The 17,604-nt window shown below is 46.7% G+C and overlaps 1 protein-coding gene across 2 annotated transcripts in view; it reads right to left on the reverse strand.

Annotated features, from left to right (window-relative positions):
* Positions 1–17,604, reverse strand: part of LOC124121593 (phosphatidylinositol-3-phosphatase SAC1-like) — a 49,781-nt gene that overhangs the window by 22,841 nt on the left and 9,336 nt on the right. The window contains exons 3-5 of one of the 2 annotated variants that reach the window (XM_048388725.1): positions 4,112–4,189; positions 2,901–3,028; positions 1,760–1,909 (exon numbers count right to left, since the gene is read on the reverse strand). In XM_048388725.1, the coding sequence (XP_048244682.1) occupies positions 1,760–1,909; positions 2,901–3,028; positions 4,112–4,189 (356 nt within the window). Of the gene's footprint in view, positions 1–1,759; positions 1,910–2,900; positions 3,529–4,111; positions 4,190–17,604 lie in introns of both variants that reach the window. The other variant, XM_048388726.1, reaches the window with a different exon arrangement.

Consider the following 17,604-nt stretch of genomic DNA (forward strand, 5'->3'; position numbering starts at 1 on the left):
GGATATTAACATAGATTTACAACAGCTGGGGAGGAAAAGTTTCTTTGTGCAGATGGGTCCTTAAGATTTACCTTAGATACATGATCATATACTGGTCACTGAGTGAGTGAGTTGGGTTCATATCACACCGAACTGATGCAGGTTCTCGATGTTTAGCACTTTTGCGAGACACATAGGCATGGTGTCGACAAATCAAGAATCAAAATCAAGACACATCTGGTGTTTAAACTACACAAACATCAGATCCTGGCAGGACGAGGGGACACAACTTTGCACATGAAACATATGTACCCCCTTAAAGGATTAACAGTTGAGCAGGACAGCAGTATTAGACCTAAGGCTATGGGAGTGAATGTGTACAGGACAGCAGTATTAGATCTAAGGCTATGGGAGTGAAGGTGTATAGGACAGCAGTATTAGACCTAAGGCTACAGGAGTGAAGGTGTACAGGACAGCAGTATTAGACTTAAGGCTACAGGAGTGAAGGTGTACAGGACAGCAGTATTAGACTTAAGGCTACAGGAGTGAAGGTGTACAGGACAGCAGTATTAGACTTAAGGCTACAGGAGTGAAGGTGTACAGGACAGCAGTATTAGACCTAAGGCTACAGGAGTGAAGGTGTACAGGACAGCAGTATTAGACTTTAGGCTACAGGAGTGAAAGAGTACAGGACAGCAGTATTAGGCCTAAGGCTATGGGAGTGAGGGTGTACAGGACAGCAGTATTAGACTTTAGGCTTCAGGAGTCAAAGAGTACAGGACAGCAGTATTAGGCCTAAGGCTATGGGAGTGAAGGCACAGGACAGCAGTATTAGACCTAAGGCTATGGGAGTCAAGGAGTGAAGGTGTACAGGACAGCAGTCTTAGACCTAAGGCTACGAGAGTCAAGGAGTGAAGGTGTACAGGACAGCAGTCTAAGACCTAAGGCTACGAGAGTCAAGGAGTGAAGGTGTACAGGACAGCAGTATTAGACTTAAGGCTACAGGAGTGAAGGTGTACAGGACAGCAGTATTAGGCCTAAGGCTACGGGAGTCAAGGATTGAAGGCGTACAGGACCCAAGTATTAGACCTAAGGCTACTCGGAGTCAAGGAGTCAAGGTGTACAAGACAGCAGTCTTAGACCTAAGGCTACGGGAGTGAAGGTGTACAGGACAGCAGTATTAGACCTAAGGCTATGGGAGTCAAGGAGTGAAGGTGTACAGGACAGCAGTCTTAGACCTAAGGCTACAAGAGTCAAGGAGTGAAGGTGTACAGGACAGCAGTCTTAGACCTAAGGCTACGAGAGTCAAGGAGTGAAGGTGTACAAGACAGCAGTATAAGACTTAAGGCTACAGGAGTGAAGGTGTACAGGACAGCAGTCTTAGACCTAAGGCTATGGGAGTCAAGGAGTGAAGGTGTACAGGACAGAAGTATTAGGCCTAAGGCTACGGGAGTGAAGGTGTACAGGACAGCAGTATAAGACTTAAGGCTACAGGAGTGAAGGTGTACAGGACAGCAGTCTTAGACCTAAGGCTACGGGAGTCAAGGAGTGAAGGTGTACAGGACAGAAGTATTAGGCCTAAGGCTACGGGAGTGAAGGTGTACAGGACAGCAGTCTTAGACCTAAGGCTACGGGAGTCAAGGAGTGAAGGTGTACAGGACAAAGTATTAGGCCTAAGGCTACGGGAGTCAAGAAGTGAAGATGTACAGGACAGCAGTATTAGGCCTAAGGCTACGGGAGTCAAGGAGTGAAGGTGTACAGACATCAAGTGTGGGATTACCCTCTCGTGCAGAGCGAGTGATGAGAAGTCGGAGCTGGTGTTCTGGAGGCGCTGGAGTGAGTGTGTCAGGTCGAACGTGTTGGAGAAGTAGAATGCATCGGTCTTCAGGATCAGCTCCACCATGGACAAGTAGCTCCGGTTGTGGGAGGCCTGCACACAGAACATAGCATGACGGCAACAGAGAAATAACATGACAGTCATCAGTTCTTCAAGTCTGTTCTGGACATATAGAAGTTGGTGCTTCACTGAGACATAACACAGGCAACATGGATTTCAACTTCTATATTCTTAATGAGAAGGAGCTGCCTTTGCTCGTTCATCAAGTGGGGTTTCAAGGGACACGGAACATCCTGCACTAAATAAAGTCTCACCAGCTTCAACTATCGACGTTTGCTCATTTCACAAAACGTTACATGATAGACTTCACTGACCTTGAGCTTTTCATGAAGCCAATCAAAGTGGGCCAAGGTAGGTTGAAGACCTTTCATCTAATTCAGATTTCACACAAACTGATTTCTCACAAACCTGAATGGCTAGTCCAGGATTCTCACTGACAGAATCACTTGATTGGATAAATTTTCAGTTTTACTCAGATGACTACATCATATAGCAGTGAAGAAAGACAAGTTCTATGGATGAACAACTTCTTTATTACAATTAGTGCGACGTTTCGGTGTAGATCCTAACACCTTTATCAAGCAAGTGATGGATAGTGCTAAACAACATAGGTATATATACTTATTAACATCAATGTTTATACAGTAAATTGATTGATGGACACAGAGTGCTGATTAAGATGATTGGGAGCCAGTGAATGACTAATGGGACAGGGTAAACAACCATGGAAGCTGATAGGGATGATTGGAAGCCATTGAATTAGAAGCCAGCTTGCGGACTCTGTGTCCATTAGACAATCCACTGGCTATATATACCTATATATACCTATGTTGTTCAGCACTATCCATCACTTGCTTGATAAAGGTGTTAGGATCTACACCGAAACGTCGCACTAATTGTAATTTAGAAGTTGTTCATCCTTAGAACTTGTCTTTCTTCATCACACCAACTTCTAAATGCCACTGAAAGAAATCATATAGCACTGTTTCCATGTTCCATCTGAGCCTGCCAGCTCCTGTCTGACCTGTTGCTCTGTGAGGTGCAGCATGGTTCTCTTGTAGGAGTGAGTCTCTGTGTCGATCAGCCGCCATATCGTGTGTCCATTGATCTCACCCACCTTCTCCCGCTTTGTCATCACAATCAGATACGGACCTGAAACACCGGCCACGTACAATCCAAGTACAACACAATCAGATACGGACCTGAAACACCGGCCACGTACAATCCAAGTACAACACAATCAGATACGGACCTGAAACACCGGCCACGTACAATCCAAGTACAACACAATCAGATACGGACCTGAAACACCGGCCACGTACAATCCAAGTACAACACAATCAGATACGGACCTGAAACACCGGCCACGTACAATCCAAGTACAACACAATCAGATACGGACCTGAAACACCGGCCACGTACAATCCAAGTACAACACAATCAGATACGGACCTGAAACACCGGCCACGTACAATCCAAGTACAACACAATCAGATACGGACCTGAAACACCGGCCACGTACAATCCAAGTACAACACAATCAGATACGGACCTGAAACACCGGCCACGTACAATCCAAGTACAACACAATCAGATACGGACCTGAAACACCGGCCGCGTACAATCCAAGTACAACACAATCAGATACGGACCTGAAACACCGGCCGCGTACAATCCAAGTACAACACAATCTGCAATAGTCCCCCACTACTAAAAACTTTCTCTCACTCCCACACAACAAAACACTTTCTCTCTCAGTCTAACACAAGACACTTTCTCTCTCAGTCTGACACAACTAAACACTTTCCCTCTCAGTCTAACACAACTAAACACTTTCTCTCAGTCCAACACAAGTTTGTTTGTTGTCTAAAGCACATTCAGCAATATCCCAGCTGTAAGATGGCAGTCTGTAAATAATCGACCCTGGACCAGACAATCCAGTGATTGACATCATGAGCATGAATCCATGCAATGAGGATACAATGACATGCATCAACCAAGTCAGCAAACCTGACAACCCAATCCTGTTAGCCGCCTCTGACGACAAGCATAGTCCCCACTTACGACATGTGTGGGTTGCTGAAGACCCATTCTACCCCGGATCTTCATGGGCTTCACTGCTTGAACACAAACCCATCACTGTGCTCAGGGGGATAAGACAATGTAGTACATACAGCAGTACCACACAGCCCAGGGAAGTTACCATGGTTACTGTACAACACAACACAAACCTACCCGCCACAAGTCGGATGATTCCCACAACTCCATAGATGAGTTTGGTGATGGCAGCGGCCGGAATCTGGCCCTGGTTCACTGGAAGACAGAACACACTCCGTGAAACTCTCATACAGACCTGCGTCCAGCGTAACGACCTCTTGCAGACACGGCATGCAGGACAATCAGCAGGTGTTAAACATTGCTAACTTGCAGCAGTAGAAATGGACACTTTTGAGACCATTAGCCCTTATAATGGTAACATATTGCAAAATTCTTGAAAATGGCAAATTTCCATGAGTCCTTATGATGTACCTTAACCATTGGGAAGTTTGGCAAGGACTACAGGACTAGTGCCAACTTCTAATGTTGACCTGCTACAATGAACATATTGGTGCTGACTAAATGTGTGCTGGTTGTGGTGCATATCACACATGTATTACTGAGCATGTGTTGGAACCTGCCAGGCAATCGACTTAAGGAGATAAAACTAGACTGGTCAGCTCTGAATCAGAATTCTGAGTCTGAATGGGGTGCCCATGTAAAACGGGGGCATGGTATCTCAGTTTGTTAGCACTACAGAATGGGCATTATTCCACTCACTCACGCACACATTGGGGCCTCTTCTAACTATCAGGGTGCTGACAAGTCTACCTCCACGTGTGTGACTGGACAAATCTAACTGTACGTGTGTGGCAGGACAAGTCTAACTGTATGTGTGTGGCTGGACAGGTCTAACTGTATGTGTGTGGCTGGACAAGTCTAACTGTATGTGTGTGGCTGGACAAGTCTAACTGTACGTGTGTGGCAGGACAAGTCTAACTGTATGTGTGTGGCTGGACAAGTCTAACTGTATGTGTGTGGCTGGACAAGTCTAACTGTACATGTGTGTGGCTGGACAAGTCTAACTGTATGTGTGTGGCTGGACAAGTCTAACTGTACGTGTGTTGCTGGACAAGTCTAACTGTACGTGTGTGGCTGGACAAGTCTAACTGTATGTGTGTGGCTGGACAAGTCTAACTGTATGTGTGTGGCTGGACAAGTCTAACTGTATGTGTGTTGCTGGACAAGTCTAACTGTATGTGTGTGGCTGGACAAGTCTAACTGTATGTGTGTTGCTGGACAAGTCTAACTGTATGTGTGTGGCTGGACAAGTCTAACTGTATGTGTGTGGCTGGACAAGTCTAACTGTACATGTGTGGCTGGACAAGTCTAACTGTACATGTGTTGCTAGACAAGTCTAACTGTACATGTGTTGCTGGACAAGTCTAACTGTATGTGTGTGGCAGGACAAGTCTAACTGTATGTGTGTGGCAGGACAAGTCTAACTGTACGTGTGTGGCTGGACAAGTCTAACTGTACATGTGTGGCTGGACAAGTCTACCTCCACGTGTGTGACTGGACAAATCTAACTGTACGTGTGTGGCTGGACAAGTCTAACTGTATGTGTGTGGCTGGACAAGTCTAACTGTATGTGTGTGGCTGGACAAGTCTAAATGTACATGTGTGGCTGGACAAGTCTAACTGTACATGTGTGTGGCTGGACAAGTCTAACTGTATGTGTGTGGCTGGACAAGTCTAACTGTATGTGTGTGGCTGGACAAGTCTAAATGTACATGTGTGGCTGGACAAGTCTAAATGTACATGTGTGGCTGGACAAGTCTAACTGTACATGTGGCTGGACAAGTCTAACTGTACGTGTGTGGCTGGACAAGTCTAACTGTACATGTGTGGCTGGACAAGTCTAAATGTACATGTGTGGCTGGACAAGTCTAAATGTACATGTGTGGCTGGACAAGTCTAACTGTACGTGTGTGGCTGGACAAGTCTAAATGTATGTGTGTGGCTGGACAAGTCTAACTGTATGTGTGTGGCTGGACAAGTCTAAATGTACATGTGTGGCTGGACAAGTCTAAATGTACATGTGTGGCTGGACAAGTCTAACTGTACATGTGGCTGGACAAGTCTAACTGTATGTGTGTGGCTGGACAAGTCTAAATGTACATGTGGCTGGACAAGTCTAACTGTATGTGTGTTGCTGGACAAGTCTAACTGTATGTGTGTGGCTGGACAAGTCTAAATGTACATGTGTGGCTGGACAAGTCTAACTGTACATGTGGCTGGACAAGTCTAACTGTACGTGTGTGGCTGGACAAGTCTAACTGTACATGTGTGGCTGGACAAGTCTAAATGTACATGTGTGGCTGGACAAGTCTAACTGTATGTGTGTGGCTGGACAAGTCTAACTGTATGTGTGTGGCTGGACAAGTCTAACTGTACGTGTGTGGCTGGACAAGTCTAACTGTACGTGTGTGGCTGGACAAGTCTAACTGTACGTGTGTGGCTGGACAAGTCTAACTGTATGTGTGTGGCTGGACAAGTCTAAATGTACATGTGTGGCTGGACAAGTCTAACTGTATGTGTGTGGCTGGACAAGTCTAACTGTATGTGTGTGGCTGGACAAGTCTAACTGTACGTGTGTGGCTGGACAAGTCTAACTGTATGTGTGTGGCTGGACAAGTCTGACTGTATGTGTGTGGCTGGACAAGTCTAAATGTACATGTGTGGCTGGACAAGTCTAACTGTACATGTGGCTGGACAAGTCTAACTGTACGTGTGTGGCTGGACAAGTCTAACTGTACATGTGTGGCTGGACAAGTCTAAATGTACATGTGTGGCTGGACAAGTCTAACTGTATGTGTGTGGCTGGACAAGTCTAACTGTATGTGTGTGGCTGGACAAGTCTAACTGTACGTGTGTGGCTGGACAAGTCTAACTGTACGTGTGTGGCTGGACAAGTCTAACTGTACGTGTGTGGCTGGACAAGTCTAACTGTATGTGTGTGGCTGGACAAGTCTAAATGTACATGTGTGGCTGGACAAGTCTAACTGTATGTGTGTGGCTGGACAAGTCTAACTGTATGTGTGTGGCTGGACAAGTCTAACTGTACGTGTGTGGCTGGACAAGTCTAACTGTATGTGTGTGGCTGGACAAGTCTAACTGTACGTGTGTGGCTGGACAAGTCTAACTGTACATGTGGCTGGACAAGTCTAACTGTACGTGTGTGGCTGGACAAGTCTAACTGTACATGTGTGGCTGGACAAGTCTAAATGTACATGTGTGGCTGGACAAGTCTAAATGTACATGTGTGGCTGGACAAGTCTAACTGTACGTGTGTGGCTGGACAAGTCTAAATGTACATGTGTGGCTGGACAAGTCTAACTGTACATGTGGCTGGACAAGTCTAACTGTATGTGTGTGGCTGGACAAGTCTAACTGTACGTGTGTGACTGGACAAGTCTAACTGTACATGTGGCTGGACAAGTCTAACTGTACGTGTGTGGCTGGACAAGTCTAACTGTACATGTGTGGCTGGACAAGTCTAAATGTACATGTGTGGCTGGACAAGTCTAAATGTACATGTGTGGCTGGACAAGTCTAAATGTACATGTGTGGCTGGACAAGTCTAACTGTACATGTGGCTGGACAAGTCTAACTGTATGTGTGTGGCTGGACAAGTCTAAATGTACATGTGTGGCTGGACAAGTCTAAATGTACATGTGTGGCTGGACAAGTCTAACTGTACATGTGGCTGGACAAGTCTAACTGTACGTGTGTGGCTGGACAAGTCTAACTGTACATGTGTGGCTGGACAAGTCTAAATGTACATGTGTGGCTGGACAAGTCTAACTGTACGTGTGTGGGTGGACAAGTCTAACTGTACGTGTGTGGCTGGACAAGTCTAACTGTATGTGTGTGGCTGGACAAGTCTAACTGTATGTGTGTGGCTGGACAAGTCTAAATGTACATGTGTGGCTGGACAAGTCTAACTGTACGTGTGTGGGTGGACAAGTCTAACTGTACGTGTGTGGCTGGACAAGTCTAACTGTACGTGTGTGGCTGGACAAGTCTAACTGTATGTGTGTGGCTGGACAAGTCTAAATGTACATGTGTGGCTGGACAAGTCTAACTGTATGTGTGTGGCTGGACAAGTCTAACTGTATGTGTGTGGCTGGACAAGTCTAACTGTACGTGTGTGGCTGGACAAGTCTAACTGTACGTGTGTGGCTGGACAAGTCTAACTGTACGTGTGTGGCTGGACAAGTCTAACTGTATGTGTGTGGCTGGACAAGTCTAACTGTACGTGTGTGGCTGGACAAGTCTAACTGTACGTGTGTGGCTGGACAAGTCTAACTGTATGTGTGTGGCTGGACAAGTCTAACTGTACATGTGTGGCTGGACAAGTCTAAATGTACATGTGTGGCTGGACAAGTCTAACTGTACGTGTGTGGCAGGACAAGTCTAACTGTACATGTGTGTTGCTGGACAAGTCTAACTGTACGTGTGTGGCTGGACAAGTCTAACTGTATGTGTGTGGCTGGACAAGTCTAACTGTATGTGTGTGGCAGGACAAGTCTAACTGTACATGTGTGGCTGGACAAGTCTAACTGTATGTGTGTGGCTGGACAAGTCTACCTGTACGTGTGTGGCAGGACAAGTCTAACTGTACGTGTGTGGCTGGACAAGTCTAACTGTATGTGTGTGGCTGGACAAGTCTAACTCCACATGTGTGACTGGGCAAGTCTAACTGTATGTGTGTGGCAGGACAAGTCTAACTGTACGTGTGTGGCTGGACAAGTCTAACTGTATGTGTGTGGCTGGACAAGTCTAACTGTACGTGTGTGGCAGGACAAGTCTAACTGTACATGTGTGGCAGGACAAGTCTAACTGTATGTGTGTGGCTGGACAAGTCTAACTGTACATGTGTGGCAGGACAAGTCTAACTGTATGTGTGTGGCAGGACAAGTCTAACTGTACGTGTGTGGCTGGACAAGTCTAACTGTATGTGTGTGGCTGGACAAGTCTAACTGTACGTGTGTGGCAGGACAAGTCTAACTGTACGTGTGTGGCTGGACAAGTCTAACTGTACATGTGGCTGGACAAGTCTAACTGTACATGTGGCTGGACAAGTCTACCTGTACGTGTGTGGCAGGACAAGTCTAACTATACGTGTGTTGCTGGACAAGTCTAACTGTACGTGTGTGGCTGGACAAGTCTAACTGTACGTGTGTGGCTGGACAAGTCTAACTGTATGTGTGTGGCTGGACAAGTCTAACTGTACATGTGTGGCTGGACAAGTCTAAATGTACATGTGTGGCTGGACAAGTCTAACTGTACGTGTGTGGCAGGACAAGTCTAACTGTACATGTGTGTTGCTGGACAAGTCTAACTGTACGTGTGTGGCTGGACAAGTCTAACTGTATGTGTGTGGCTGGACAAGTCTAACTGTATGTGTGTGGCAGGACAAGTCTAACTGTACATGTGTGGCTGGACAAGTCTAACTGTATGTGTGTGGCTGGACAAGTCTACCTGTACGTGTGTGGCAGGACAAGTCTAACTGTACGTGTGTGGCTGGACAAGTCTAACTGTATGTGTGTGGCTGGACAAGTCTAACTCCACATGTGTGACTGGGCAAGTCTAACTGTATGTGTGTGGCAGGACAAGTCTAACTGTACGTGTGTGGCTGGACAAGTCTAACTGTATGTGTGTGGCTGGACAAGTCTAACTGTACGTGTGTGGCAGGACAAGTCTAACTGTACATGTGTGGCAGGACAAGTCTAACTGTATGTGTGTGGCTGGACAAGTCTAACTGTACATGTGTGGCAGGACAAGTCTAACTGTATGTGTGTGGCAGGACAAGTCTAACTGTACGTGTGTGGCTGGACAAGTCTAACTGTATGTGTGTGGCTGGACAAGTCTAACTGTACGTGTGTGGCAGGACAAGTCTAACTGTACGTGTGTGGCTGGACAAGTCTAACTGTACATGTGGCTGGACAAGTCTAACTGTACATGTGGCTGGACAAGTCTACCTGTACGTGTGTGGCAGGACAAGTCTAACTGTACATGTGTGGCTGGACAAGTCTAACTGTATGTGTGTGGCTGGACAGGTCTAACTGTATGTGTGTGGCTGGACAAGTCTAACTGTATGTGTGTGGCAGGACAAGTCTAACTGTACGTGTGTGGCAGGACAAGTCTAACTGTACGTGTGTGGCTGGACAAGTCTAACTGTATGTGTGTGGCTGGACAAGTCTAACTGTACGTGTGTGGCTGGACAAGTCTAACTGTATGTGTGTGGCTGGACAAGTCTAACTGTACATGTGTGGCTGGACAAGTCTAACTGTACATGTGTGGCTGGACAAGTCTAACTGTACATGTGTGGCTGGACAAGTCTAACTGTACGTGTGTGGCAGGACAAGTCTAACTGTACGTGTGTGGCTGGACAAGTCTAACTGTATGTGTGTGGCTGGACAAGTCTAACTGTACGTGTGTGGCTGGACAAGTCTAACTGTATGTGTGTGGCTGGACAAGTCTAACTGTACATGTGTGGCTGGACAAGTCTAACTGTACATGTGTGGCTGGACAAGTCTAACTGTACATGTGTGGCTGGACAAGTCTAACTGTACGTGTGTGGCAGGACAAGTCTAACTGTACATGTGTGTGGCTGGACAAGTCTAACTGTATGTGTGTGGCTGGGCAAGTCTAACTGTACGTGTGTGGCTGGACAAGTCTAACTGTATGTGTGTGGCTGGACAAGTCTAACTGTATGTGTGTGGCTGGACAAGTCTAACTGTACGTGTGTGGCTGGACAAGTCTAAATGTACATGTGTGGCTGGACAAGTCTAACTGTATGTGTGTGGCTGGACAAGTCTAAATGTACATGTGTGGCTGGACAAGTCTAACTGTATGTGTGTGGCTGGACAAGTCTAACTGTATGTGTGTGGCTGGACAAGTCTAACTGTACGTGTGTGGCTGGACAAGTCTAACTGTATGTGTGTGGCTGGACAAGTCTGACTGTATGTGTGTGGCTGGACAAGTCTAAATGTACATGTGTGGCTGGACAAGTCTAACTGTACATGTGGCTGGACAAGTCTAACTGTACGTGTGTGGCTGGACAAGTCTAACTGTACATGTGTGGCTGGACAAGTCTAAATGTACATGTGTGGCTGGACAAGTCTAACTGTACGTGTGTGGGTGGACAAGTCTAACTGTACGTGTGTGGCTGGACAAGTCTAACTGTACGTGTGTGGCTGGACAAGTCTAACTGTATGTGTGTGGCTGGACAAGTCTAAATGTACATGTGTGGCTGGACAAGTCTAACTGTATGTGTGTGGCTGGACAAGTCTAACTGTATGTGTGTGGCTGGACAAGTCTAACTGTACGTGTGTGGCTGGACAAGTCTAACTGTACGTGTGTGGCTGGACAAGTCTAACTGTACGTGTGTGGCTGGACAAGTCTAACTGTATGTGTGTGGCTGGACAAGTCTAACTGTACGTGTGTGGCTGGACAAGTCTAACTGTACGTGTGTGGCTGGACAAGTCTAACTGTATGTGTGTGGCTGGACAAGTCTAACTGTACATGTGTGGCTGGACAAGTCTAAATGTACATGTGTGGCTGGACAAGTCTAACTGTACGTGTGTGGCAGGACAAGTCTAACTGTACATGTGTGTTGCTGGACAAGTCTAACTGTACGTGTGTGGCTGGACAAGTCTAACTGTATGTGTGTGGCTGGACAAGTCTAACTGTATGTGTGTGGCAGGACAAGTCTAACTGTACATGTGTGGCTGGACAAGTCTAACTGTATGTGTGTGGCTGGACAAGTCTACCTGTACGTGTGTGGCAGGACAAGTCTAACTGTACGTGTGTGGCTGGACAAGTCTAACTGTATGTGTGTGGCTGGACAAGTCTAACTCCACATGTGTGACTGGGCAAGTCTAACTGTATGTGTGTGGCAGGACAAGTCTAACTGTACGTGTGTGGCTGGACAAGTCTAACTGTATGTGTGTGGCTGGACAAGTCTAACTGTACGTGTGTGGCAGGACAAGTCTAACTGTACATGTGTGGCAGGACAAGTCTAACTGTATGTGTGTGGCTGGACAAGTCTAACTGTACATGTGTGGCAGGACAAGTCTAACTGTATGTGTGTGGCAGGACAAGTCTAACTGTACATGTGTGGCAGGACAAGTCTAACTGTATGTGTGTGGCAGGACAAGTCTAACTGTACATGTGTGGCTGGACAAGTCTAACTGTATGTGTGTGGCTGGACAAGTCTAACTGTACGTGTGTGGCAGGACAAGTCTAACTGTACGTGTGTGGCTGGACAAGTCTAACTGTACATGTGGCTGGACAAGTCTAACTGTACATGTGGCTGGACAAGTCTACCTGTACGTGTGTGGCAGGACAAGTCTAACTGTACATGTGTGGCTGGACAAGTCTAACTGTATGTGTGTGGCTGGACAGGTCTAACTGTATGTGTGTGGCTGGACAAGTCTAACTGTATGTGTGTGGCAGGACAAGTCTAACTGTACGTGTGTGGCTGGACAAGTCTAACTGTACGTGTGTGGCTGGACAAGTCTAACTGTATGTGTGTGGCTGGACAAGTCTAACTGTACGTGTGTGGCTGGACAAGTCTAACTGTATGTGTGTGGCTGGACAAGTCTAACTGTACATGTGTGGCTGGACAAGTCTAACTGTACATGTGTCGCTGGACAAGTCTAACTGTACATGTGTGGCTGGACAAGTCTAACTGTACGTGTGTGGCAGGACAAGTCTAACTGTACGTGTGTGGCTGGACAAGTCTAACTGTATGTGTGTGGCTGGACAAGTCTAACTGTACGTGTGTGGCTGGACAAGTCTAACTGTATGTGTGTGGCTGGACAAGTCTAACTGTACATGTGTGGCTGGACAAGTCTAACTGTACATGTGTGGCTGGACAAGTCTAACTGTACATGTGTGGCTGGACAAGTCTAACTGTACGTGTGTGGCAGGACAAGTCTAACTGTACATGTGTGTGGCTGGACAAGTCTAACTGTATGTGTGTGGCTGGGCAAGTCTAACTGTACGTGTGTGGCTGGACAAGTCTAACTGTATGTGTGTGGCTGGACAAGTCTAACTGTATGTGTGTGGCTGGACAAGTCTAACTGTACGTGTGTGGCTGGACAAGTCTAAATGTACATGTGTGGCTGGACAAGTCTAACTGTATGTGTGTGGCTGGACAAGTCTAAATGTACATGTGTGGCTGGACAAGTCTAACTGTATGTGTGTGGCTGGACAAGTCTAACTGTATGTGTGTGGCTGGACAAGTCTAACTGTACGTGTGTGGCTGGACAAGTCTAACTGTATGTGTGTGGCTGGACAAGTCTGACTGTATGTGTGTGGCTGGACAAGTCTAAATGTACATGTGTGGCTGGACAAGTCTAACTGTACATGTGGCTGGACAAGTCTAACTGTACGTGTGTGGCTGGACAAGTCTAACTGTACATGTGTGGCTGGACAAGTCTAAATGTACATGTGTGGCTGGACAAGTCTAACTGTATGTGTGTGGCTGGACAAGTCTAACTGTATGTGTGTGGCTGGACAAGTCTAACTGTACGTGTGTGGCTGGACAAGTCTAACTGTACGTGTGTGGCTGGACAAGTCTAACTGTACGTGTGTGGCTGGACAAGTCTAACTGTATGTGTGTGGCTGGACAAGTCTAAATGTACATGTGTGGCTGGACAAGTCTAACTGTATGTGTGTGGCTGGACAAGTCTAACTGTATGTGTGTGGCTGGACAAGTCTAACTGTACGTGTGTGGCTGGACAAGTCTAACTGTATGTGTGTGGCTGGACAAGTCTAACTGTACGTGTGTGGCTGGACAAGTCTAACTGTACATGTGGCTGGACAAGTCTAACTGTACGTGTGTGGCTGGACAAGTCTAACTGTACATGTGTGGCTGGACAAGTCTAAATGTACATGTGTGGCTGGACAAGTCTAAATGTACATGTGTGGCTGGACAAGTCTAACTGTACGTGTGTGGCTGGACAAGTCTAAATGTACATGTGTGGCTGGACAAGTCTAACTGTACATGTGGCTGGACAAGTCTAACTGTATGTGTGTGGCTGGACAAGTCTAACTGTACGTGTGTGACTGGACAAGTCTAACTGTACATGTGGCTGGACAAGTCTAACTGTACGTGTGTGGCTGGACAAGTCTAACTGTACATGTGTGGCTGGACAAGTCTAAATGTACATGTGTGGCTGGACAAGTCTAAATGTACATGTGTGGCTGGACAAGTCTAAATGTACATGTGTGGCTGGACAAGTCTAACTGTACATGTGGCTGGACAAGTCTAACTGTATGTGTGTGGCTGGACAAGTCTAAATGTACATGTGTGGCTGGACAAGTCTAAATGTACATGTGTGGCTGGACAAGTCTAACTGTACATGTGGCTGGACAAGTCTAACTGTACGTGTGTGGCTGGACAAGTCTAACTGTACATGTGTGGCTGGACAAGTCTAAATGTACATGTGTGGCTGGACAAGTCTAACTGTACGTGTGTGGGTGGACAAGTCTAACTGTACGTGTGTGGCTGGACAAGTCTAACTGTACGTGTGTGGCTGGACAAGTCTAACTGTATGTGTGTGGCTGGACAAGTCTAAATGTACATGTGTGGCTGGACAAGTCTAACTGTACGTGTGTGGGTGGACAAGTCTAACTGTACGTGTGTGGCTGGACAAGTCTAACTGTACGTGTGTGGCTGGACAAGTCTAACTGTATGTGTGTGGCTGGACAAGTCTAAATGTACATGTGTGGCTGGACAAGTCTAACTGTATGTGTGTGGCTGGACAAGTCTAACTGTATGTGTGTGGCTGGACAAGTCTAACTGTACGTGTGTGGCTGGACAAGTCTAACTGTACGTGTGTGGCTGGACAAGTCTAACTGTACGTGTGTGGCTGGACAAGTCTAACTGTATGTGTGTGGCAGGACAAGTCTAACTGTACGTGTGTGGCTGGACAAGTCTAACTGTACGTGTGTGGCTGGACAAGTCTAACTGTATGTGTGTGGCTGGACAAGTCTAACTGTACATGTGTGGCTGGACAAGTCTAAATGTACATGTGTGGCTGGACAAGTCTAACTGTACGTGTGTGGCAGGACAAGTCTAACTGTACATGTGTGTTGCTGGACAAGTCTAACTGTACGTGTGTGGCTGGACAAGTCTAACTGTATGTGTGTGGCTGGACAAGTCTAACTGTATGTGTGTGGCAGGACAAGTCTAACTGTACATGTGTGGCTGGACAAGTCTAACTGTATGTGTGTGGCTGGACAAGTCTACCTGTACGTGTGTGGCAGGACAAGTCTAACTGTACGTGTGTGGCTGGACAAGTCTAACTGTATGTGTGTGGCTGGACAAGTCTAACTCCACATGTGTGACTGGGCAAGTCTAACTGTATGTGTGTGGCAGGACAAGTCTAACTGTACGTGTGTGGCTGGACAAGTCTAACTGTACATGTGTGGCTGGACAAGTCTAAATGTACATGTGTGGCTGGACAAGTCTAAATGTACATGTGTGGCTGGACAAGTCTAAATGTACATGTGTGGCTGGACAAGTCTAACTGTACATGTGGCTGGACAAGTCTAACTGTATGTGTGTGGCTGGACAAGTCTAAATGTACATGTGTGGCTGGACAAGTCTAAATGTACATGTGTGGCTGGACAAGTCTAACTGTACATGTGGCTGGACAAGTCTAACTGTACGTGTGTGGCTGGACAAGTCTAACTGTACATGTGTGGCTGGACAAGTCTAAATGTACATGTGTGGCTGGACAAGTCTAACTGTACGTGTGTGGGTGGACAAGTCTAACTGTACGTGTGTGGCTGGACAAGTCTAACTGTACGTGTGTGGCTGGACAAGTCTAACTGTATGTGTGTGGCTGGACAAGTCTAAATGTACATGTGTGGCTGGACAAGTCTAACTGTACGTGTGTGGGTGGACAAGTCTAACTGTACGTGTGTGGCTGGACAAGTCTAACTGTACGTGTGTGGCTGGACAAGTCTAACTGTATGTGTGTGGCTGGACAAGTCTAAATGTACATGTGTGGCTGGACAAGTCTAACTGTATGTGTGTGGCTGGACAAGTCTAACTGTATGTGTGTGGCTGGACAAGTCTAACTGTACATGTGTGTGGCTGGACAAGTCTAACTGTACGTGTGTGGCTGGACAAGTCTAACTGTACGTGTGTGGCTGGACAAGTCTAACTGTATGTGTGTGGCTGGACAAGTCTAACTGTACGTGTGTGGCTGGACAAGTCTAACTGTACGTGTGTGGCTGGACAAGTCTAACTGTATGTGTGTGGCTGGACAAGTCTAACTGTACATGTGTGGCTGGACAAGTCTAAATGTACATGTGTGGCTGGACAAGTCTAACTGTACGTGTGTGGCAGGACAAGTCTAACTGTACATGTGTGTTGCTGGACAAGTCTAACTGTACGTGTGTGGCTGGACAAGTCTAACTGTATGTGTGTGGCTGGACAAGTCTAACTGTATGTGTGTGGCAGGACAAGTCTAACTGTACATGTGTGGCTGGACAAGTCTAACTGTATGTGTGTGGCTGGACAAGTCTACCTGTACGTGTGTGGCAGGACAAGTCTAACTGTACGTGTGTGGCTGGACAAGTCTAACTGTATGTGTGTGGCTGGACAAGTCTAACTCCACATGTGTGACTGGGCAAGTCTAACTGTATGTGTGTGGCAGGACAAGTCTAACTGTACGTGTGTGGCTGGACAAGTCTAACTGTATGTGTGTGGCTGGACAAGTCTAACTGTACGTGTGTGGCAGGACAAGTCTAACTGTACATGTGTGGCAGGACAAGTCTAACTGTATGTGTGTGGCTGGACAAGTCTAACTGTACATGTGTGGCAGGACAAGTCTAACTGTATGTGTGTGGCAGGACAAGTCTAACTGTACATGTGTGGCAGGACAAGTCTAACTGTATGTGTGTGGCAGGACAAGTCTAACTGTACATGTGTGGCTGGACAAGTCTAACTGTACGTGTGTGGCAGGACAAGTCTAACTGTACGTGTGTGGCTGGACAAGTCTAACTGTATGTGTGTGGCTGGACAAGTCTAACTGTACGTGTGTGGCTGGACAAGTCTAACTGTATGTGTGTGGCTGGACAAGTCTAACTGTACATGTGTGGCTGGACAAGTCTAACTGTACATGTGTGGCTGGACAAGTCTAACTGTACATGTGTGGCTGGACAAGTCTAACTGTACGTGTGTGGCAGGACAAGTCTAACTGTACATGTGTGTGGCTGGACAAGTCTAACTGTATGTGTGTGGCTGGGCAAGTCTAACTGTACGTGTGTGGCTGGACAAGTCTAACTGTATGTGTGTGGCTGGACAAGTCTAACTGTATGTGTGTGGCTGGACAAGTCTAACTGTACGTGTGTGGCTGGACAAGTCTAAATGTACATGTGTGGCTGGACAAGTCTAAATGTACATGTGTGGCTGGACAAGTCTAACTGTATGTGTGTGGCTGGACAAGTCTAACTGTATGTGTGTGGCTGGACAAGTCTAACTGTACATGTGTGGCTGGACAAGTCTAAATGTACATGTGTGGCTGGACAAGTCTAACTGTACATGTGTGGCTGGACAAGTCTAACTGTATGTGTGTGGCTGGACAAGTCTAACTATACGT

The sequence above is a fragment of the Haliotis rufescens genome, unplaced genomic scaffold (genome assembly GCF_023055435.1).
Source record: "Haliotis rufescens isolate VD_foot unplaced genomic scaffold, xgHalRufe1.0.p SCAF_78, whole genome shotgun sequence".
Lineage (NCBI taxonomy): Eukaryota > Metazoa > Mollusca > Gastropoda > Lepetellida > Haliotidae > Haliotis > Haliotis rufescens.